The 23,675-nt window shown below is 39.8% G+C and overlaps 3 protein-coding genes across 3 annotated transcripts; all 3 read right to left on the bottom strand.

Annotated features, from left to right (window-relative positions):
* Nucleotides 1-408: 408 nt before the first annotated feature.
* LOC117491844 (kelch-like protein 1) lies at nt 409-4,742 on the bottom strand. Its single transcript, XM_034141948.1, is given in 9 exon segments — nt 409-722; nt 724-831; nt 936-1,093; nt 1,219-1,373; nt 1,509-1,654; nt 3,680-4,034; nt 4,120-4,298; nt 4,420-4,608; nt 4,707-4,742. Coding segments are annotated over 9 exon segments (1,401 nt in total). The 3' UTR covers nt 409-647.
* Nucleotides 4,743-6,256: 1,514 nt separating this feature from the next.
* On the bottom strand, nt 6,257-14,773 carry chkb (choline kinase beta). The gene is made up of 11 exons (XM_034141721.1): nt 14,161-14,773; nt 12,837-12,945; nt 12,553-12,666; nt 12,204-12,337; nt 12,025-12,129; nt 10,437-10,495; nt 9,530-9,617; nt 9,292-9,400; nt 7,208-7,308; nt 7,036-7,117; nt 6,257-6,887 (listed from the first exon to the last, which is right to left on the bottom strand). The coding sequence occupies exons 1-11, from the start codon at nt 14,652-14,654 to the stop codon at nt 6,831-6,833; spliced, it is 1,452 nt and encodes a 483-aa protein (XP_033997612.1). The 5' UTR covers nt 14,655-14,773; the 3' UTR covers nt 6,257-6,830.
* A 5,291-nt stretch (nt 14,774-20,064) lies between these two features.
* Nucleotides 20,065-23,149, bottom strand: LOC117491641 (zona pellucida sperm-binding protein 4-like). The gene is made up of 8 exons (XM_034141720.1): nt 22,483-23,149; nt 22,185-22,369; nt 21,998-22,095; nt 21,594-21,751; nt 21,319-21,511; nt 21,061-21,223; nt 20,875-20,950; nt 20,065-20,210 (listed from the first exon to the last, which is right to left on the bottom strand). The coding sequence occupies exons 1-8, from the start codon at nt 23,147-23,149 to the stop codon at nt 20,131-20,133; spliced, it is 1,620 nt and encodes a 539-aa protein (XP_033997611.1). The 3' UTR covers nt 20,065-20,130.
* Nucleotides 23,150-23,675: the final 526 nt, after the last annotated feature.

The following is a 23,675-nucleotide window of genomic DNA, read 5'->3' as shown; positions in this document are numbered from 1 at the left end:
TCAACGGCTGAAAGTGCAACCAGTGGGCCTATTTAGCTGTTATAATAAAAATATGTGTAATAGGAATAACGGCATACACATCTCAGATTATTATCAGCAGATTCAAGCATTGTGATCTTGCCTCTGTGAAATGGAATTTAGTGCTTTTAATTGAGACGAGAATAGAGAAATGCATGTATTGTCTTGATTTTTGTCTGACATTTTTACAAACCAGTTTGGTCCTACCGTTACAACTTCAAATACTAATAAATACTCTAATATTAGACTGGGTCGGGGTTTTCAGCATACCTATTTTGGTTCTTATTCTTAAATAACCTTTATAAACCAATACAAAACATTATTTCAATTTCACAAACAAGGGAGAACAGCAGAGACTTTATATATAAAGAACACACATGTACACATAGAGCACTCCATTTTCTTTAAAATTAAGTAATTATTATTATTATTATTATTATACAGTGATTTAGGTAAACGTTTAACAGTAATATACCCTTACTAGTTAACTTTAAACTGCAGGATGGAGATTTTAGAGAGAAGATAAAACAGATAATGGTTATCCATCTACTGTAGGCCTAGGGAGATTATCTCTTTATGCTTTATATTCACAAAATATGTGCAGAAAGTCTAAAAAAAAAAAGTTAACATTAAAAGTGAAGATAAAAGACAGATTCGTAGCGGGTGGAAATGGGTAGAGGAGTAAAAACGCTGAGGGAGAGAGTTTTGAAGATCCAACCTTGCAACAGCGTTGTGCTCTATACTTGGCAGGAGGACCTGGTCCCCTACAACTGTCCCCTGTCCTGCAAATGCAACTTTCTCCGCCCTGTGCACCTAAAAGAAAAAAAAGATAACAGTAAAATGTAAGGCATCAATATGAAAGAAGTCTTTGTATTTCACATACACATTAGTGATGTGAGGAAGTATATCTTTTGTACCTGGCCCCATCTCTTTGACTGTACGCAGAATGATGTGACCACATTTTCTGAGTTGTTCCCACCAATTATAACCAGCCTGTCAGTGGCACCCAGGAAATACAGAGTAGGGAGGTCTGCATCTGCTCTGGCGAGGGTGGGAAGCAGCTCAGACCAGGAGTCTAAAAAACAAAGAGAATACATAAGCACCATTTATTTTGTTGATGTCAGAATATTATCAAAACGGTACAAACAAGGTTGATGGTTAAAAAAAACCTATTCCTCTTGCAAACATGTTCTGCCTTACCATGCCTCGTGTTGTACTGCAGCAGCAATTTCTCTCCAGTCCTCTGGATGCTCCCCAACACGTAGAGACTCTCTCCGAGGCTAGTGGCAAGTGGCACATCATAGGACAAGGACATGGTGAACTGGAAGTCAATGAGCGGCAGTGAGGAGACAAACCTGAGGCAGAGATCAAATTCAGTCACTAATTGATCAACAAATAATGGCAAAATTGTATGTAAGGGGAAAACATATCACATGTTGTTCTCAGTATCCTTCCATAAACCTGCCATCACTGTTAAAGAGGACACAAACCTCCATGTGTCCTTCCAGGGATCATAGCGTTCTACAGCTGTGTAAAGAGCTGTGCTGGAGTCTGGGGTCACCAGTGAGTCCAAGTACCAGCCTCCCACAGCGTAGATACAGCCTTCACAGGCCACTGCAGTGAAGTGCCTTCTGTGCTGTGGGTGCAACATATTCAATAGTATTAAAACAAATGATTGCAGAAAGAAAGGCATGTTTTAAAAAAAAAAAAAACGTATTATTTTCCAATAGTACTCCAATTTAGATGAACGTTTTTTTTAACTAGAGAATGCAATTCCTGAAGAAATTGCTAGTGGGAATGCTTTATGCTGAAAAGCTGACGCTAAACTGCTATGCTGAAATGTAATGTGTAAGAAGAAAGTGAAGAATTTAGATTGAAATGATACATGAACACTGGGGGCTTGAATGTGTGATGAGAGAAGAAAAGAAAGTAAAAAGGCTTGGAAAAGCAGCAGAATATTTGAACTGCAAACTTTTGAACTAACTTGATGGCGAATGATCTGTCGCCATGCCAATGGCATTTGATGACATCCCATAATACGCTTAGATGCGTTGATGGCTGCATCGTTACCAAACCTGTGAAGTTTTGGGCCAATTGGAGCATTTTCACTGAAGTTATGAGAAAACCGTGTTTCATGGCGAGCATTGTGTTGCCATGGCAAAGGCATTTGAAGAAATCTCAAAACTGTCCCGTAGATGTCTTCACGGCTGGACTGTTAGCACACATGTGAAGTTTGAGCACTTTTTGAACATTTTCATAGGAGTTATAGCGACATCGTCTTTTATGGCGAGTAAGGCCATGGAAACGGCATATGATGAAACCCCATAATTGACGTAGAGCTGTTGAGGGCTGGACCGTTAACCATTATCTGAAGTGTGGTGCTGTTTTGACCCTTTTCATAGGCGTTACGACAACATCGTGTTTTATGGCGAGGGATGCGTTTCCATGGAAACGGCATATGGTGAGATGTCAGATTTGGCGTAAAGCTGTTGAGGCATGGACCGGTGATATACAGGTGAAGATTGTGGGATGATCGGACCGTGTCCATTGGAGTTACAGCGACATCGTGTTTTATGGCGAGGGATGCGTTTCCATGGAAACGGTATATGATGACACCCCATAATTGACGTAGAGCTGTTGAGGGCAGGACCATTAACCATTATCTGAAGTCTGCTGCTCTGAGCATGTCAGTTGGAGTTATGACATAATCGTGTTCCATGACACAGGTGTTTATATTTGAGCTAACGACATGTCCAGAGATCAAAGGTTTCCATGGTGAGGCTGAACTTACAATGGGGTTTAATGGAGACATGTTGACAGTTTTTGTCACTTCATACCCTCAAGCTTAATTATTTTGCTTAATTTCTTTTAATTGTTCAAGCTACGAGATGTTTTCCTACGTTTCTCATGAAAAATGATGTCTCAGGAATGTAGGGTTTGGGAATTATGGCAGGTTTAAAAGAAAATATGAAGGCAAAATTAAATCTGTCCTCCACTCTAGCTGTGACATCACGCACTCTGAAGAAGTTCTCTTTACCAAGGTCTGAACAATGTTTAATATCTCTAAAAGTAAGAATCAGATTTAAAAGTTGTGTTACACAAATAATGTCAGAAAGATGTGTAACATTTTAAAGTTGGAATGAGGTTTCTGAGTGAAAGTATGAAGGAGCAGTTAGCAGTTGAAGAAGGAGCAGTTAGCAGTTGAAGTTGCATGAAGATTGTTGAAGTGTGAAGAGTTCTCCATTGACTTCCATGTTAAAAATGTGATGAATTATGGGATGTATCTCTGGAATTATGAAAGTTATGAATGATAAAAGTAATAGCCATCGATTCCCGACCGAGCTGAACGTTTTGATGTTTGAACGGAGTTTCTGCGATGTTGAAGAAGAGGTGCAAAATAACCCGGCGGAATAATAAAGAATTTTGTGCGTAGCATAACAGATAGTTGCAATGCTGTATCAGCATTCCCACTAAACAAGGGGTCACAACAACATGTATATGGTCTCAAATCCAAAAATGTCAACATGAGAATATGAAAAACAAAATGTATAGAAATCAAATGAATTATAACACTGAGAACGTAAATAACACAGGTATAAAAAAATTAAAATTAAATAAAAGATGAACGGCATGTTTAATTTTGGGTAAAACAGACACTAACCTTAATCATAGGAGCTGTGGAAACCCACTTATTAGTGGAGGGATTATACCGTGAGGAGGCCATCTTGAACTCCCAGCCTCTCTTCACACGCTGCCGGTAACCTCCAATTACATATAGGTAGTTATACAGCACCACTGTAGTGAAACACCACTTATCAGCCCTGAAGGGAAGCTCTGTGACTGGATACCAGTGTCCGCTGTCCTCTGAGCCTCTGAGGGTGAAGATATGTCGGGCACTTTCAGTTTCCGGGTCTTTCCAAGTAGTCAGGTTCTCTTTCCTAAGGCTGCACATACGTCGGTCTCCATGTGTCCTCCTCAGGTGGAAAACTTCTTCTTTCTCCTGATCCTTCAGACACCTGAGGAATTCACCAGTTTTAGGAACAACAAAGAAACATGTGGTCAACTATAGGAAATCCTAATGACAGCCAAAATAGTGCATACTTTATGAGGTGAGGTAGCTCCAGCAGGTTTCTACTCAGGTATGTGAACACGGTCCTCTTCAGCTCCACACAGCAGATATCCTGAGCCAGACTAAGGTAGGACTGACAGTTTCCTGGGCTGAGTTCGAGGACTGACAGACACTTTGAGAGGAAGGCCTCAGCCAGGAGATAGCTGCTGACCTCCAGAGTTGGAAAGGGAGAAATATGTTTTGTTTTAGGGTGAATTACAACACTAAGGGAAAGCATGAGATTTCCTTAAGTGACATGTTTAAATAGACGTAGAGAAAGGAAGTCTGTTTACCTGGATGTGGTAGCCCAAATCCTCCTGAGGGACTTTAAACTTATTATGGAAGGAGAACTCAAGGAGATTGTGGAAGACGGAGGAGGACACATGGTCCAGGAGGATGAGGCTCTCTGAAGTCTCCCTCATTCTGGATTGGGACAAGGCTCGGAAGTACTCACTGCACTGGGAGAGTCTCCCAATATCCACCTTAAAAAAATGAATTATTAAACCAAGATGGTTGTGGCCTCCAGTTCTATCTGGTTAACTTGTACAGTTTAGAAATGTGTGTTTTGGTTTTTACCTACATGGAATGCACATGTGCTGGTTTGCACTGTAAACATGGTTTCATCTCCATCTCCAGGGTGATATGTGCGAAGTGCCTCAATGGTTTTCCACTCCTCTGAGTCTGATCCTCTATCTGTGACACCTGGGGATGCTATCCGATATTTGACTGCTGGAAAAGCTCCCCATAGTCTTGTAAGAACATATATGAGCCAGAAGCTTAACCCCTCTATTAATATGATAACCCATTGCCTGAGAGGATCCATCTCATTGACGGTGTCAGATCTAAGTGAAGACAATTATAACAGTTTTAATACAGCCTGTACAATTTTTTTGTTTAAACTCCACAGGTTTTAAGATGCTTTGCACCATACAACCAGTCCTACAATCACACATTCAGACTGTAAGTGCTCCAAATGAGAGGAGACAAGCTCCCAATATTACAAGCAGCCACAGCAATGGCAAATAAAGGACAGAACGACCAGTTGAGTCCATGTTTCACTGGCTCATCTACTTTTCCTTCTGCAACGCTCACCGTCAAATGCTCTTTGAAAGCACAAGGAATCAGCTGAGTGCAAATACTTAAGACAACATGCCAACAGAAACCGCTTGTTAAAGAAGTTGGTGCAATGCAACGCAAGGCAAACTTCAGAGTTCCTGTTTGTTCTGCTACAGATCCAGTGCATTCGGAGGTCTCTCGATCTTTGAGCAGTGCAGCTCTTTCTGGCTGGTCTATTTTTGGCACTTGGAGGTGGGACAACAGTCAACCGTCTACGATGAAACATGGTCTCCTTCACGCTTCACGTCATCATGGGGCAACTAAGTTACTGCTGCAGTTTTAAAAGTAACTTTATGTTTCACAAAATGTATCGATACATTTGTAAAAATGTATTTTAGGGCCAATGTATTTATGAGAAAAACAAATGCATTGACACAGGTTCTAGACACATGTTTATTAGATTTTAACTAGTAGTTTGTACTACCATAACCAACATCAAACAGATGAAGCGTTGCTTTAAAAAAAAAAAAAAAAACAGTTAATGAGGCACAGTAAAGCAGCTAGCTTATTTTCAAAAGTAAACTGACAAAGCTTTAAACATAATCATAATGGTATTCAAACAAAAAAAATAAAAGTTTCAATAATTGTAGGATCTATTTAAGCAATTTAGCTTAATTGAGTTGACTACAAGTGCCAGATGTACATTTTAGTTAGATAAAACCATAGATGAGAATGACAAATGTTTACCAGATGATGTTACAGTCATACAATGATAAATAGAAGAGAAAAGGTAGCAAGACAGTTACAGAAATGTACAGTTAATAAATTCAATTCCACTATAGTACTTCAAATCTTTATTCTTCCCCTTATTATTATTTCAGCCAATACTTTGGCACTCCATAACTTCAGCTTATTTTCAGCTACAGAAACCATTCAAATATTAAACTATTCAGCCTGTTCAGGAATCGATGGGAAACCTTCACATTTTTAAAAATATGTTATACTTTCAGCTTTTTAAACTCTTTTTTTAACATGGAAGTCAATGGGAGATGCCTTTAAATCCTCTTTTCCTACACTTTGCGCCAAATGCTACTCCTTCCACATACTTTCAGCTAGACACTTCATTTTCTGCATTTTTGTAGCTAAAAGCAGCCACAAATGTTCACAGTTTTACAGCATTCGCACGCATTTTCTGCAGGAAATGCATTTTCTAGTTACCCATTAGAACAGTTACATCGATACTGTACAAAATAGCCCTTGTGGAATATTTTGTTGAATGTGGGTAATTAAGCTTTTAACTTCACATTATTGGACCTCCAAAGAACAACCCTAATTCAGAATGGACCTCAGAAAAAAGGAGCAAGGCAGAATAAAACAAAAAACTCTAAAATAACTCGAATTTTGAGACATGACCAGCATTGTTTAGTACAGTAGCCGACCATCATGTTGACTGAGCCCCTCAAATGCCCCACAACCAATTTGAACACGCCGTAGAGCTTTACCTGCTCTAAAAGAATTTCGAATTACAGAGAAAGATGCTTTAATAGGCTGGATTGTCTGCATTATGTTCAAATGTACATGTATATCTTCCACCCAACATTGCTTGTAGTAAGCAGAGTTGCATACATTTTATATCAAAACGTGGGAATCAGGAGAAGGCTTTCTTTAACTTGAGGTAGCCATCAAAGCGGCACTGGGCATAGTCCTGCAAAACAATATAGTCTACTTTAAGGCAACATTTACAAATGTAACATCAAATATGTGACTGACAAAGAATTATTATGTTTATTGAAATAAATGTACTATGCCACTGGTGTTTGTTTTGTAATGTGAAATAAAATAAAATTCCTTACCATGTATCCAAACTCGATCTTGGAAATCTTTGCTTGAATGATGGACCACAGCCCCCAGAGGAAATGTGAAGCTAATGCATACCTACAAATCACAGCAAGAAAGGACCAGGGCTTTAGTGATTCTGCTATAACCTTTAAATCATACATAGCATTGCTGTAGATCAAGTTGTACCTGTTAGCTTCAATTATCATGGCCTCCTCCTCCTGTGTCTGGTCCTTGGAAATGTCAGAGTGTCCTCTCTGCTGTGCCAAATAAGCTCTGATGAAATGAAGCTGAAATTAAAAACAAGTGACACGTTAAAAAAAAATGTAGAAAAGTGATATCATCTTTTGTTTACACATTTTATGATTGCCTATATCTGCATTATTTGATGTACTGCACATTGCCATCAGGAAAACCAAGTGTCTTTACTCTAAAATGGAGTAAAGCAACTTAAAAAAACGAGTGACCCCTCCCCCTCCCACCCAGCCTACATCTTCTTCCAGCTTCTCTCCTCTGGATGGCGCTACAGGCTCATCTTAACAAATACCACCCAATTCATAAACAGCTTCCTTCCAACAGCACCTATGACACTTAACTCCACTCACTACTCCACCTTACCACAAGGTCCTTTTTACTGACCCATATTGTTCTGCAGGCACTGGAAAGATCTCAATATTATTTTTGCTGCTGCTATTAATTGATATATTCATATCTCACACTGCACTGTAACTTTTATTCATGTACCTGTGTTATTCATGTTTTATTATCTTTGCTGTGAAATGAGTGTTTTAAAATGCCATTTTTAAATATGTTACTGCTGCAATATGTCTTAATGCTCTTAATAACTTTGAATTGCCTTGTGTTGAAAGGTGCTATATAAATAAACTTGCCTTGCCTCAATGAGCTGGAGGTTTCCTATAATTTCACTGTCTTTCAAATGTATGTTTCCTTTTTGTGTGCATTGTTTTGATGGTTATCGTTTCTGTTCATTTATTTAACTGCACTGAAACTGAGCTCCTATGCTGTACCAATACAGATTCCAACAACACCGTAGCCTGGTTATTCATCTAGCCTCATTTTTAAATCAATGATTGCCATCTGAATACAACATTTGCATTAGCAATTTTAACCACTAGATGGCACTGTATGATCAGAGCATATCCATTTCCCAAAAGAGATGGCCTTATATTTTTGGTTTAAACATCAACACTGTGAAGGCTTCTCAATATTCTAATTTCCCCTCCTCGACTACTCGGTCCTCCGGTAGTGACCCGGAAATGGATTTCAGCGCGCCATGTTGAAGGACATCTCATTTCTCTAAATGCACATCGAGGACCGAGGACCGAGCATCGAGCATCGAGGAGGAGCTATAACCGAGGATACACTGATGGTTCCTCCACGGCTCCTCCGCGGATGCATTTCCGGGAACGGTGGAGGCGTGACGCACGGCCGGACTTATCTCAGCCAATGACAGCTCTGCATGCATCCCCTGGATATTATTTTAGTAACTGCTTTCATCGCGACGCGATGTTTACAGTGAGAACAGCTGTGAGGTCCGTGCAGAAAGCAGAGCAGTGTGTAAAATATATATCACTCAGTATAACAGGCCTACATTACTCTCTGTATTTGTATGCTGTAGTTTAGTAGATATCTACAAACAAAGAGTCGATAGACCATTCAGTGCTTCACATAATAAAATACACAACGGCTGTAGCCTGATTATGCTTTAGAAGCTGTAGGTGTCTGTGGTAGGCTACAGTGTGTAGGTGTGCGTGTTGTACAGTGCGTAGATGCGGCGGACAGACGGGTCTTAGTTGGTTTGGTGTCCTATGCTTACTTTTAATAATTGTAAATACAACTTTTGGCCCGTAATTTCAATTCCCCATTTCAGCGACCAGAGAGAGGGAGGGATATATCCAGTCTCTGATTGTGCTCTCATACTTGTTTGATTCTGAAATTGTATATATTTATATAAATATATGTGTGTGTATATGTCCGCATCTGTAGCCTGTTATTGTCTCATTATACCGCACTGTGAATGAAGTAAATATATAAGTCGTCATGAACACATCTGTCCATCAGACAGAGTGCTGCTGTGCCTCCTGTCATCATTAATAGACGTCTCTTTAAAATGAAAATTGGTATTTGGAGCCAAACACTTCAGAGACATGTTTTGTATATATCTGAGACCTATTATATATTGATGAAAAACAGTATAATAGGGGACCTTTAATAGGTTAGTCTACTTTTATTCAGCCCTGGTTTAAACTGACCTGCTGCTCTCTGGTGGGATAGTTCTCCTGTGTGGCTTTGTAGAAGGGCCACTGGTTATAGGTGTAGTCATACATCCACTCACAGAAATGGTTCCCAAAGTCAAACCCCCTACATGAAAGAGTAATACATTAGTCATTTAAAAACAAAAGACCACAATCTTTGTGTATGCATCTAAGTGTAGTCCAGACAACATATTTCTTATCAGAATGAATCATTACTGTTGATCAACAACTTTACCTGTAATTGTAACTGCTGTACTCAAAGTCAATCAGCATGAGTCTGTCAGTGGTTTTGGGGTCCTTGTCTTCCAGTATCAGAATGTTACCTGCAGCAGCAAAACAAGATTTTCTGTTAATAATAATAATAATAATAATAATAATAATAATAATTTCAGCCTCTGTTGGGTTAAGACACATCGACTTCTTCGGCTATAACTGAACTTCAAGAGTCACATTGTTTTGCACAAAGAAGTGCTTTTTGTAGAACGTATATATGTTGGCGATTGAGAGGTTTTGAATGTGAACATGCTCAAATGTACTTTTGGTCTGGGTTGGACACTTAATTCCAATTTGAGTGACAATGTTGGCTTTATTAGATAACAAAACTAATAGACAGGAAAGTAGGAGAGAGGGGACACGAGAGCCACGTGGGTGCCCTCAATAGTGGTAAATCCTAAAACTTGTGGCAGTATGAAGAGAGACCTTATCTCATTCACCATGACAATGTCACAATGTACAAAGCCAGCTCTGTGACCAAATTGTTTTCCTAGATAAGTGTGGACAAACTTGACTTGCCTGTACGGAGGAAGAGCTGCAAAGCTACCCATATGAGCAAAAACTGTCACAGTAGATATATTGGCATAATCACATATATCACAATCAGCTGTGTATATATTTTGCAGTTTTCCACATATCTTTAATATGTCAGTTCAGATTAAGTAGTTATTCTAAGAGACACTGCCATTTATTAAAAAGCTATTCCCCGACCGCCACCTTGTATTCTTCATCTTCAAATACAGGAAGATGCATATGAATTTGAGAAGTTCCTATTAATAACTACACCCAAGCCTTTCTTTGACTTATGGTTATAACTGCTAAGGGTTGATCAATTAGCCAAAGTTAGAAGTTTGAGGATTAAAGTTTACCTTCCGTGACGTCATTGTGGCAGAACACCACTGGTGATTTAGTCTCGGCCAGCAGCGCACTGTGGTGGAGGAAAGAGCCAGATGAACAGAGTAGATGATGACAGAGAAAGGGAGAGGAAAGAAGGAGCTTGTCAGTGATGCATTTGCAGGCGGTGTTACTTACTAATCATTAATACCAATGTTAAATAAATGAGGCGAGTATAAAACATGATGTCCTAGAGACTACCGTTACTACACTGCAGCAATGACGGTATTTTATTTTTAATAATTATTCATTCAAATTGTACTGTAAAGAGGCATACTAGGCAAAAATATACTGATTAATTCAAAGCATCTATGTATGTAACCCATAAGATCACCCAATATGATCATTATGTGTATTTTTGAGAAAGCTTCTTTTTAATAAGTGGCAAAAGTATTATTCAATTCTCCAGAAGCTTAGGATGATGTAACTAAAATATGAAATATACTGAGGGGGGTGGAGTGGTGCGTTTTCCTGATTAATTTAATTGTTTACATCAAGCCAAGAAGATGGCGCCTTGAAGTCTCATAACTGTGTCAGACATCAGTGGGAGACTGCTACATATCTAAAAGATAAAACATGTGCTCATAGATAAAACAGTGACAATAAACACTGTGCTGATTATCTATTGGCTGCCGAGGTCAGCCCACTTGGAGGACTCAGCTGTGAAGTCGTGGAGGGACTGGGACAAAGGTCAGTTATTAGACTGAAAAGGAAAATAGAGAGTGTCCTGTCCCAATGATTACATTCTTGTTAGCAAGAAATATAAAACAATAACTGTATAGTTTTATTTATGTAACATATAATCATTTAGTTTATATATATATATATATATATATATATATATATATATATATATATATATATATATATATATATATATATATATATATATACACATGTCTTTAGGTTTTTGGTGCTGGTCCTTAAACGTCAGTAGTAACAGGCTAACCTGACCAACTTCCTAAAATCTACACAACATCAGATTAGGTTCAACATTATTGTCATTGCACAGAATATTGAGTGAAGACAATGGAATAAGGGTATGCATGTGCTAGATACAGTGTGAGCCGTTGAACAGTATTTACAGTGGGTAAATTACAGCAAATGATATGCGATGGCTCTGACCAAACAACATCTTGTTGACACTTGGCTTAAGCAATAGTGATTGCATCATCGTGTTTCTACTTCCCCTCAAAATCTGTTTTTGACACTGACTGTAAAACTCTGAATCACGAGGGTTTGCATGTTCAATGACCCTCCTGCTAAATTGTGATTTTAAAAAAGAGAAAAATATGATATATTGACGTTTTTGTCCTCGTACATGGGTATCTGCAAGAGTTATAATTGCCAATAGTTGTTTTTTGTGTGTATATTGTATTTTATTTTAATTGTGATTATTTTTCAAACATTTTGAAAAAGATTCTGCTCCCTCGCTGACACTGTTTTTCCTCATCTTTACTTACCCTAACTTTGAGGCTTTATTTATACTTTATGATAGTCACTTAATGCATCACAATATTGCTTTTATATTTATGTATATTTGATTCCTGTGCCCCAACTCACCGTAGATTCTCCAGCTCAGCAGGCAGGTCTAATTTCATCAGCTTATTGTACTTCTTCACATGTGCTTCACGTACAAAATTAAGCTTCATCACTTGATCCATGTATCTAAAGGAAAAAGAAGACATTACATCCAAAGCAGATAGTTCTAGTCAAAGAAGGAGATACCAAGATGTCCTTACTTGTCAATGGTCCCAAAGAGCCAACTGGGCTCTTTGTTAAAGGGCATGCTCATTTCATGGAAACCTGCCACCTTGGTGGCAATCTCAGCCGATATGGCAGGATCGGGAAGTTGATCTGTGCGCATGCGGGTATTCTGGAAAAACAGATAAAATAAAGATGATATCAATGCTTCCTCTACCTAAGGACCTAGATCAAGTATTTTATGGATTGACATACTACTTACAAAGTAGAAGGAATGTGTTCAATAGAAATTCAGATTAGATTTTAACCCTGAATGTTCAATACTTTGAAACATTATTTTGTTATGTATGAATGTGTGTACGGTGTATGTGTGTGTGTGTATTATACCGGAAAGTACTGTTCTAAGCGTCCCTGGGGAAAGATGCCGTACAGTTTTGGTCCTAAAGTTCGTTCTGCCAGGATGGCGAACATCACACTTTCCAACACCAGGGAGTCCACTCCCTGTGTCACAGAAAGACAGACAGAAAGACAGACAGAAAGACAGACAGAAAGACAGACAGTTTGATTACATTTTTGCTTTAGTTTATACTTCCAGGCAGACAATATGATAGAAGAATGACTACAGAAATTATATTTTCCCCCATAGTAATTCAACAGCTGAACAGACCAACCTGTAAGATGGCACCATACACTCTGAGGAGCACGACGCGAGGTTCATCTGCGACAGCGGGCACATGGTCAGGCAAACAACACAGGTAGAGCAGATTACTCAGCCCCCCACTGCAAAACAAAAACACCAGTGCTATCACATCAGGGCAAAGTTAATGTCATTACACATAGCTACAGTATATAGTAATTGGACACTAGTGGTGCTACAGTACGTGCAAACCAACTGTTTTGCTATCGTGTCTAAAGTGACTGATCACTTGCACTAAGGCTGCGGTTCAGTCTTTTTTGATTCCTAACTGAGCGAAATAACCTAAGTGGGAGCGAGGATAAGAGCTATTTATTACTCTGGACGATAAGGAAAGGAGCTTAACACTTCCTTCATTATCTCCATTAGCATAGAATACACTGTACCATCCTGTACGAAATTAAAGCAGATATGTATTAAATTAAACCATCTTTCACTGTTGTCCACGTTTATAGAGCCTACATGAAACAACATAATGAGAAGCCACACTCCAATGTTTAGACGTGTCTATAGAAGTCTAGATCTATGTCAAATTGTAGTTTTACCACAGCAGACCAAATGAAGTCCTGTTGGATTCTCCTTCACATCTTTCCTTAACTTAACCCTATTACGTTTTTCACTAAGGTTAATGAAATGTGGTTATGAAAAGACATAGGACCTGTTTTTTTTTTATTCGCAGCCCAATACTGTCCTTGCCTAACTGGCAGCTGGCTCAGCCTTAGTAGGCTACATGGTGCACCTGCTGCTCAAATTGAGCCCTGTGCTGTTTTTCACCTGTACATATATATTTGACTGCACTCATAATATCACATTGTTTATATACTTAAAATAGCATAGTTTATTCATATCCACACTTAAGCTGTTTAATATTGTTTATATTACCACTATACACACACACACATTACTCTGAAACTTCACTGCTTTACACACTCAGAACTTAAAAAATGCCTTTGTTACTAAATGTATAATTTGTAATTGAGTTGTTCCCCTGTGAATAGGCCATACAATACACTACACTTGTTGTGGCTGTACACAAAATTAAAACAAAGAATACAAGAATGATTATTACTAATTTGGTGTCAATTTTAAGTACATAATAATGTGCGATGATGTCAAGTAGCTATCTTTGTTTTGAGGGACCCCAAACTATTACATTAGGATTAGTGAAAGTACGCCATATTATCTCAATATTTGAGACATTAATTTACTTAATTTAAAAAGGCTACCTATAGTATTAAGATAAGGACATTATAGTGATGTTATCTTCACTAGGCCTACAGCTGTAATTTCACATTATTTACCTAACAATGCTTATTTGAAAATCCCTTTCTTCGACGGTCTTCCAGGACCCAGCTAGGAAGTCTCTGCACCAGGAGAACGCCCTGCTCCGGGTGTCCCGGTCAACCTCCTCGGTTCTCCCATCCCGGAAAGCCTCTGCCTCCGAGTCGTAATCACAGTTGGCCCCAAATAAGGGACTCGGGGTCCCAAAACGTTTCTCACGCATTCCCCCCACTCGTTTATTCTCCTCGGGAGGACCAACATCTTCTGTTGTGACAGAGGGAATGTTGCTAGAGAGCCCCGACTTCTCTACACCGCCCGGGCCCTCCTCCTTGACTCCGCTGCCCGTCACATTTCCACCCGACTGCATCGTGAGTTTCCGGGCGAAGAGCAAAGGGAGACCGGTGTTATATGTCGGTCTGAAGACAAGACAAGACTGGCTCGCTGGAGTTCGCAGTTCACCGGTAAGGCTACGCAACCGGAAGAGACAAGCATAGCGGGATAATCTGGTACGCATGGGTGGGCGGTTTGCAGCAAGTATTAAAGTATATTGGGGGCGTTTCTCAATGCCGAGTATACCTGCTGCAGGACAACTGTCACTACCTATGGTCACTACCTGATCTGCAGCCCTGCCCTATCTGCAGTGCGCATGTGCGAGATGGTTCGCCAAACTACATACGGCAACTCTAATAGGACACTTGACACAGTGGCTTTTGGCAAAGCAGAAAAAGAACCGAGAGAGATGAGTTATTGTTATTACAACGTGACTTCACTATTATTTAACAACTCTTTTTATTGGGTTCTTTTATTTGGGGTTAAGTAAATTGTCAGAATAAGTGAGAAATGGATTTAATTTCTGTTAGACAGCTATATGCTATACATTTTTGCATACATTCACAGTAAATATTTATTCAGTATGATAGCTTCGGAGTTTTTTTTGTGTGCTTTGCCAAATGCCACTGTGTCAAGTGTCCTAGTTGGGTTGCCGTACGGAGTTGTGCAATATGGCGGACCATCTCGCACATGCGCACTGCAGATAGGGCAGGGCGGCAGATCGGGTAGTTCTTTTTTTAATTTATTTTTTATAAATGTTTTATTGAAAAATGTTTAAACATACAAAAGCTCGGTGAGAATATCATCAACTTATCAACATAAGTTCAAGACATTCATTCACAATAAGACAAAAAAAACATAAATAATACATCCAATAAGAGCCAGGGGGAAAGAAAAAAGCATAAAGGCACAAAAACATTTAAGAGGCATTAAGCTTACTTAAAATAATAACCATTTGGAAATGTCATTGCAAATCTTTATAGACAGGTTACAAGATTGTATTTTTCTAAGGGACAGAAAAAAGGACTTGAACTCATTTATGAAACAGGGAAAGGAGGGCTTGCCTCCTCTCCATTTACTACAATGTAAATGGTATTTACCCAAAATAATAATTATATTTACCAAATCAGAAATGGGAGAGTCCAAATTATCAATATAATATAAAATGTGATATATTTTGAACGCCGGAATATTTGTTAATTTAAGTAACAACCAATCTCTCACATTCGACCAAAACAATTCAGAAAAAGGGCATGAGAAAAATAAATGTTCCAACGATTCATCAGATAAATTACAAAAGGAACATCATTCCACTTCAAATTTAAATCTTGAATTTAAAAAAGTAGAAACCGGGTAGATTTTATGAACAATTTTAAAATTAGTTTCTTTTGCTTTAGGGGAAATAGGCCATTTTATAAAATAAGATAGAGCTTTTTCCATTACAGATAAAGTGTCTAAATCGGTCACTTGAGGAAATAAGCCTCTGTTAAAATTGTGAAAAATGTGGGATTTCAGGGAAGCATTAATAGATTTGTTATTCTTAAGAGTATCGCCAATAATTTCCAAATTAGGTAAAACTGATACAACATTTGAGTACAGTAAAGTATTATGAATCATTCCAATAAGTGGTACAGGAATTGCTTTACAGATTTTGTTATAATCTTTAGCAGTACACGTTATATTGTATTTCGTTGAAAAGGCCAACAAATCTAGCAGTTTACCATTGCAATCTAGTAAATCATTAACAAACAAAATACCCCTCTCATGCCAATCACTCCTAAACAAGGATTTTCTGTTTATGATAATCACTCTATTGTTCCATAAAGTAGATCCATGGGGAGAAAAATTGTGGGTAAATATCATCTTCCAATAATGAAGTATCTGCTTATGAAAATTTGACAATTTGGTCGGAATCTTATTAACCTCAAAATCACATTTTAAAAGAAAATCAAACCCTCCTAGAGGCAGATCGGGTAGTGACAGCCACTATTTCAAGCATACTACGTCATCGAGTGCCGCCGAAGTACTGTTCCAATCTCCAGCATACTTGGAAATCTACCGAGCCCGGCGTACTCCGTTTGGAGAAATATCGAGGCTGCACATGAGTAGACTCCGTGGTCTTAAAATCCCCACAATGCTTTGCGCACGGACCAATTTCCCCAAATCTGTGGCGGAAGATGTAAGGCGGGGCCTCTCATATGACGCACACCTGCACACTTGCTAGCGTGTTCCACTCTTCGTTTTCCGAATGCCAGGAAGTATTCTTGACTCACTTCTGAAGCAAGATGCTCGGCAGACATGTGCTACCAAGCAAGCGTACTCGCGATTGAGAAACACCCTGTGGGTGCTTCCTGACATTCGGAAAACGAAGAGTGGAACACGCTAGCAAGTGTGCAGGTGTGCGTCATATGAGAGGCCCCGCCTTACATCTTCCGCCACAGATTTGGGGAAATTGGTACGTGCGCAAAGCATTGTGGGGATTTTAAGACCGCGGACTCTACTCATGTGCAGCCTCGATATTTCTCCAAACGGAGTACGCCGGGCTCGGTAGATTTCCAAGTATGCTGGAGATTGGAACAGTACTTCGGCGGCACTCGATGACGTAGTAGGCTTGAAATAGTGGCTCTGAAGCAGCTTTACTCGCGATTGAGAAACACCCTCTCACTACCCAATCTGTCTCCCTGCCCGATCTGTACTGCGCATGTGCGAGATGGTCTGCCATATTGGACAACTACATACGGCAACTCTACTAGGACACTTGACACAGTGGCTTTTGGCAAAGCAGAAAGAGAACCGAGAGAGATTATTGTTATTACAACGTGACTTCACTATTATTTAACAACTCTTTTTATTGGGTTCTTTTATTTGGGGTTAAATACATTGTCAGAATAAGTGAGACATGGATTTAACTTCTGTTAGACAGCTATCATACTGAATAAATATTTACTGTGAATGTATGCAAAAATGTATGGCATATAGCTGTCTCCACGGGCTGCGGAAGCGAAATGCTTGATGGGAAACGACTCGCTGGTATCTCGAGCTGAGCGCTCATTGGTGGGTTTTACCCCGTGCTGGGGATGAAACTCTCCATTGGCTCGGCAAAAGTGTGTTGTTGTTTTGTGTCAGTTTTACGTCGCCACTTCCATTCACATTTTTCATCATTGTTCCACAATGTTTATCATCATTAAATTAATATCTATATATTTTATACTATACTTGCACTGCTTACCGTTGTCATACTTTATATATCTTAGCATATTCATACACACTGTCCATACTGCTCACAGGCTGCTGCTGTGTACAGTATATCTCGTGAATTCATACCCCTCACTGTTTTTTCATCATTCAATTCATTCTATATTTTATTCTGTAGATTGTGTACATTACTTTTCACTTTACTGCTTTATGCACTCCTGGTTAGAAGCTAAACTGCATTTCATTGTCTCAGTACCTGTAATCTGTGCAATAACAATAAAGTTGAATCTAATCTTGAGCAGGAACAAATGTATTTACTTAGTACATATCTGACATTAACGATTAAACACATTTGTGCATTCTTTATAAATGCAAACCGAGTCAAGCCGACTCCAGGTGGCAGTATGCACCTTAAAGTTGTTTGCAATCCGCCAAAAAACCGAGAGAAGAAGAAGAAGAGGAAGAAGCCGACTCCGAGCTGTCCGACTTCAGGCGAGCTTTTTGAGACCTCCCCCGGCTGCGATCGGCTATTCTCGTCTACTTTCGAGGCGAGCCGCAGCTCGTCTCAAACAAGCCTAGTGGCTCTGCAGCAGGTTTACTCGACATTGAGAAACGGCCACGGCCTTGGCCTTTTAAAGGGCCCATGTCATGGCCATTTCCACTGATCATAATTCCATTGTTGAGGTCTACTAGAATAGATTTATATTGTGCATTTTTCCAAACTCACATTGGCTTCTCATACAGCATCTCTGTAAACTACGTGTATTCACTGAATTTCACTCTCTGCCTTTAACGGCTTGTTGTAGCTCCAATAGCTCCAGCCCCCACCCTCCCTGTGAGCACAGTGTGCTCTGATTGGTCAGGACGTTGTGAATCGCGCTGAGCTCCGTGGAGGTGTTGTTTCCTTGTTAGCGATACATAGCCAAACACAGCCAAACTCATCCTGAGCACACACAAAGTCACAGCCGAAGTAAAAACAATAAGTGTGGCTTGATATTGAGTAAGAAAAAGGTTGATAAACGCTGTGAGAATGGGTCTGCAGAGAGAATTTCGCCGCGATCCCAACTGTCTGTTATCAGCCTGCAGCCAGGGAGGATAAATCAGCAGAGCTGCCTGCTCCCTGCACACAGATGTGTGTGTGAGGAAGTCCGTGGATTGGTCAATTTGGACCAATCAGCGGGGGCTTAATGTAACGGCTCCGCGGACGTAACGTAACGGCTCCACGGATTGGTCCATTTTGTTCCGGGTACGGCTTGACATCATGCCGTACCCGGAACGAAATGGAAGAATCAAATGGACAATGACGTATCTCCAACGAGGCGTTTTGGGGAGGTATTTTCTGTGTTAGAGTTTTACTCGCTACAGGGTGTACTTTGAGGGTTTGTGACTCTGCACACCGTGTACATGCATAAAGACCTTCATAACACACAAGGGGACGGGTAATAACCAGAAAAGCATGACATGGGCCCTTTAAGACTGGTGTTTCTCCTCGTCGGACGCGCAGTAACTGGTGATTTGCACAGAGGTAAACTGGCATATTCATTGTCCAATCACATTTCGATTACCTGTTCTAATTGGTCATTTCTATGTGGTAACTTTGTACGTCATCTTCCTGCACACTGAAGGACTCTGGGAAATGTAGTGTCCATGTTTGGCAATGCTACTGAACATTCTGTATTTTGAACGGTTTGGTTAAAGAGCATATTTGTAAAAAAACAGCAAAAACAAACCATGTTTAAAGAGAGACATTGATGTAAATGGTAGTTTATGGTATGGATGGATGGATTCTAATTTAATTTCCACCCAGTGAAAAGAGCTACTTGATAGGCTACAGTCCTACCCCTTTACTGCTGCAAACCCTATACAGCCTTTGTGCTCTGTATATTGAGTCTTCTAATGCTTTTGAGCAATTTGTTGTTTGGTCTCTGATAATGGTATGCAAAACACTAATGTAGTTGATTAATCAACTATTTCAAAAGCCAAATACCATATCCATAATTGTAAATGTACATTTATGGGAAACCATGATGTATTGCCTTAAGCAATGAGTTTAAACAACAGGCATAAATATGTCTACAATTCAACACTCTAAAAAAAAATGATTTAAAACCTTATCAGGTTTAAGAATATGTATTTTTTGAGTTAAGCTTCACACCTTAACTTTTTTTGTGTCGTCCTGCATTGGACGATTTTCAATGATTATTTTATAGCTTGTTTGTTTTTTTGCTTTACATTGGTAATCTGTGCCTGTTTTGGTCAAACTGCAGATGTTTTGAGATGTGCTATGGAAATATAGTTTGCATTGATTTGAAGTCATGTGTGTTGAGTCATATAGTCATAATATGCCATTGTCAATGTCAATTCATAAGACTCGAAAACATAGTTCAGCAATTGGGTATTTATTTGAAACTCAATCACTTTTCACAAAACATCTGAAAAAGAGATTTCAGGATAATGTAATGTTGTTACTGAATGAAGACCAGCTCCTTACTGCTAACCACAGTGGTCTCTTCTCTAGAGCCTTTCTGGACAGAAACGTCTCTCCCTGTGTAAAATACATTCCAATGGTCAGTTGCTGTCAGACTTGAGGTTGAAAAAGACACAAGATGACATCAGACATCATACGCCTTTGGTGGAAACATGTTCGGCTTTTTTGATTTTCAAATCATCTCCCATACCTTTCCTGTCTAACACTTAAAAAACATGACTCTTTAGTTTACTGTTTGTCACGAGTCTGCTTTATGTCTCCAGACTCAGAACTAAACATGGAGAAGCATCGTTAGTTATTGTGCTCCAAAAATCTGGAATAAACTCCCAGAAAATGTAAGGTCCGCTGCAACTCTTACTATTTGAATCCAGGCTAAAATACTTTCATTGTGCTGCTGCTTTTAATTGAACCATTCATATCTTACACTGCACTGTAACTTGTATGCATGTATTTCATACCTGTGTTATTCTATATTAGCTTGTTTTATGTTTATTTTAATCTCTTTGCTTTTTAATGACTGTTTTTAAATGCCATTTATAATGTGTTTCCACTGCCCTATTTCTTAATGTTATTAATGTTTTTCATTTTTGTAAAGCACTTTGAATTGCCTTGTGTTGTTTATATGAATAAACGTGCCTTGCCTTGTGTTCATTTTACAGACTTCAGAGAAAAATAAAATTGGTGTTTTAAATATTTTCACAGTGAATGTTGTTATACTTACTGTTTCTGAAGCACCTAGGTTCACAATTATCTCCGACAGACGGTTGACACACGGCTGCTTCACAGTGGATATACACCTGGTAAAAAAATGTTATATATTATTCGTAATTATGACGGTTATATTACAAAAAACATATAAAAACTAAACTTGACAAAAGCCTTTGTCTTAGATAGTTAAATCCTATACCTTTTCGTTGAGAGGAATCATAGCCGCTTGCTTTACACCTCCACCGGATACAAACGTGAACATCTTGAAAACAAAACGCCTGTGGTGGGTTGGGTACATGAGTCCTGATGAAGCGTCCACAGGGACCAGAGCAGTCAGATAGCGGTCATCACGGTATGGGCAGCTATGGCAAAGAGAGTGAAGAATAGGTTTTGAGTATAGCCTCGTAGAAAGTTTTATAAATGCCTATTTCCAAGTAAAATCAACATTCACTCTTACCCATCAATCAGCAAGTCCCATTGAGGGAGACTTTGAGGGTAGGGAGTAGAAGTTGCCCAGCATTTTCCAAGAGTCAATATAATGTTGGGATCAGTCCTCTCCAGTATATGGACTTCCGCATACACAGGGTCTCTGAGAACCTTTGTGACGGGGTAGTCAGAGTCAACGTAAAAGGAGTTGTAGGCCACCTCCTCTGCTCAAGTAAAAAAAATGTGGTTAATGCACAGTCACTGCCGAATGAGACTGACAGCACACCATATGTCCTTTACACTAACCTTCCACACATCCCTTGACTGAACACTCTCCATTGGCCAGCACTAGCTCCACGCGCAGGGGTCCTGGAGCTGCCACTGGGTGTGGTGGAGGAAGCAGGCCAACCTCGATAACTAGAGCCTCAATTGCGGTGCCAATGTATCTACACTGGACAAGCACCCTGAGACAAGATATACGGTCTATGTTAGTCAGTTAGTCAGAAAAGTATTAAAGTGCAGTTTGTCATATCACAATGAACTAACCCCAAACCATTGTAGAGAATTCAAGGTAAATTCACTGTATTCTATTGATACCACTGATTTGTCTGAATACTTGAGGCCTTAGCAGAGAATTAACTGAAGTAGCAATAGAAGTAGTAATCTTTCATGTTGTGACCACTCAGAGTTAAACAAATACAAATAAATACTCATATTGACTGTCCCTGGTGATGGCTCCGTTGGATCCAATAGCGACTTCATAAAAGGAGGACATCCGGTTCTCATAGATTATAACGCCAGGCTCCTCCTACAGTAGGTTGGCAGTATTCCAGTTTTATTTCCCAACGAAAATGTATACTAATGACATTATACATTTAAATGAGTCAAAATCCTTACCATCATGACAGTGCCACAGGAAGTGACAGGGAACTGGTAGATGGCAAAGGCTGAAGTAGTGCCAATAGGATTGCAGGTTTCGCCACCACCAAGGAAGGAAACTGTCTCTAAATCGAGGTTGGGTAGGGTGGCGTCTTTGGCCACCACCACGATTAATTGACCATTCTTGGTGCACTGAAGGGTCACTGAAAACAACACAATTACAAGCAAAGACTATGGATCATGCCATACTCATTGAACACATTTTAATTACCAGAGATATAAATGTGTTTCTTTGAAGAGTAAGAAAAACACTAACCAGATTTTCCATAATAGCACATGTGTCCACCATAGCAGCAGTTTATAGCTTCACAATGTTCAGTAGAGATTCCAGGAGCTCCACACTGTATCTTTTGATTGTCAGCAACTTCACAAGTTTGCTGGGGCAGCTGAGGCCTCTGTGGCTGTTTAGGCTGGTGGGGCTGCTGAGGCTGCTGAGGATACTGAGGGGGGTTCCATTTAGGGGCAGTTGCTGGCTGCTGGGGCTGCTGGGGAAGCGGATGCCTCTGCAGCTGATCATGCCAAGGATTCTCAGGCAACTTTTGCCACTGTGGCTCTTTAGGCTGCTGAGGCTGCTGGGGCTGCTGGGGAAGCTGATGCCTCTGTGGCAGTTTAGGCAGCTGATCATGCCAAGGATTCCCAGGCAACTTTTGCCACTGTGGCTCTTTAGGCTGCTGAGGCTGCTGGGGCTGCTGGGGAAGCTGATGCCTCTGTGGCAGTTTAGGCTGCTGATCCTGCCAAGGATTCTGAGGCAACTTTGGCCACTGTGGCTCTTTAGGCTGCTGAGGCTGCTGGGGCTGCTGGGGAAGCTGAGGTGGGTTCAATTTAGGGGGAGTTGCTGGCCACTGCTGGGGCTCCTTTACATTTTGAGCATCAGCCAGACAGCCAAGCAGGGCAACTGCCAAAAAAGAAAAAATCAATTTCATTGCATTGGCTTCACAGTGAACTGATTCGAAAGGAACACCAACTACTGTGGAATAAAAATGGTGCTATGCTGACTTTTATAAGGTTGGCCTATTGATAATGTTGACGATGAGGACTCACATCCTATTTGCTGCCCATAACTTCCAATCACAAGCTCCAGTGACTGTGGTTTGTGGTGATGCACTAAAGAGATTTAATGGATTGCCAAACAAGTCATTTCAGTGGACAAATAACATGAATTCTAGAGATATTGCATCGGAAGATAATAACAGCATACATGGTAGTAAACTCACTGTTGCATTATCATGAATATGTATTCATTAGTATCCAACCCATGCTTAAGAACCCCCTGATTGTCATTGAGCGTGAATGTCAGAATTTCCAGATTGTTTGTACAATTTCAAAACAAAACCTTTCACAGAGTTTGTATGACCTGCAATGTGCAGGTCATCATGTATTTGGGCAGCAGGACTCGACTAAACAAATACTTCTTCTTATCTTATTTGCCATTGATACAAACATTTAACT

The sequence above is a fragment of the Trematomus bernacchii genome, unplaced genomic scaffold (assembly GCF_902827165.1).
Source record: "Trematomus bernacchii unplaced genomic scaffold, fTreBer1.1, whole genome shotgun sequence".
NCBI lineage: Eukaryota > Metazoa > Chordata > Actinopteri > Perciformes > Nototheniidae > Trematomus > Trematomus bernacchii.
The sequence above is the reverse complement of the archived record's forward strand: the minus strand, read 5'-3'. Positions and strand labels throughout refer to the sequence as shown.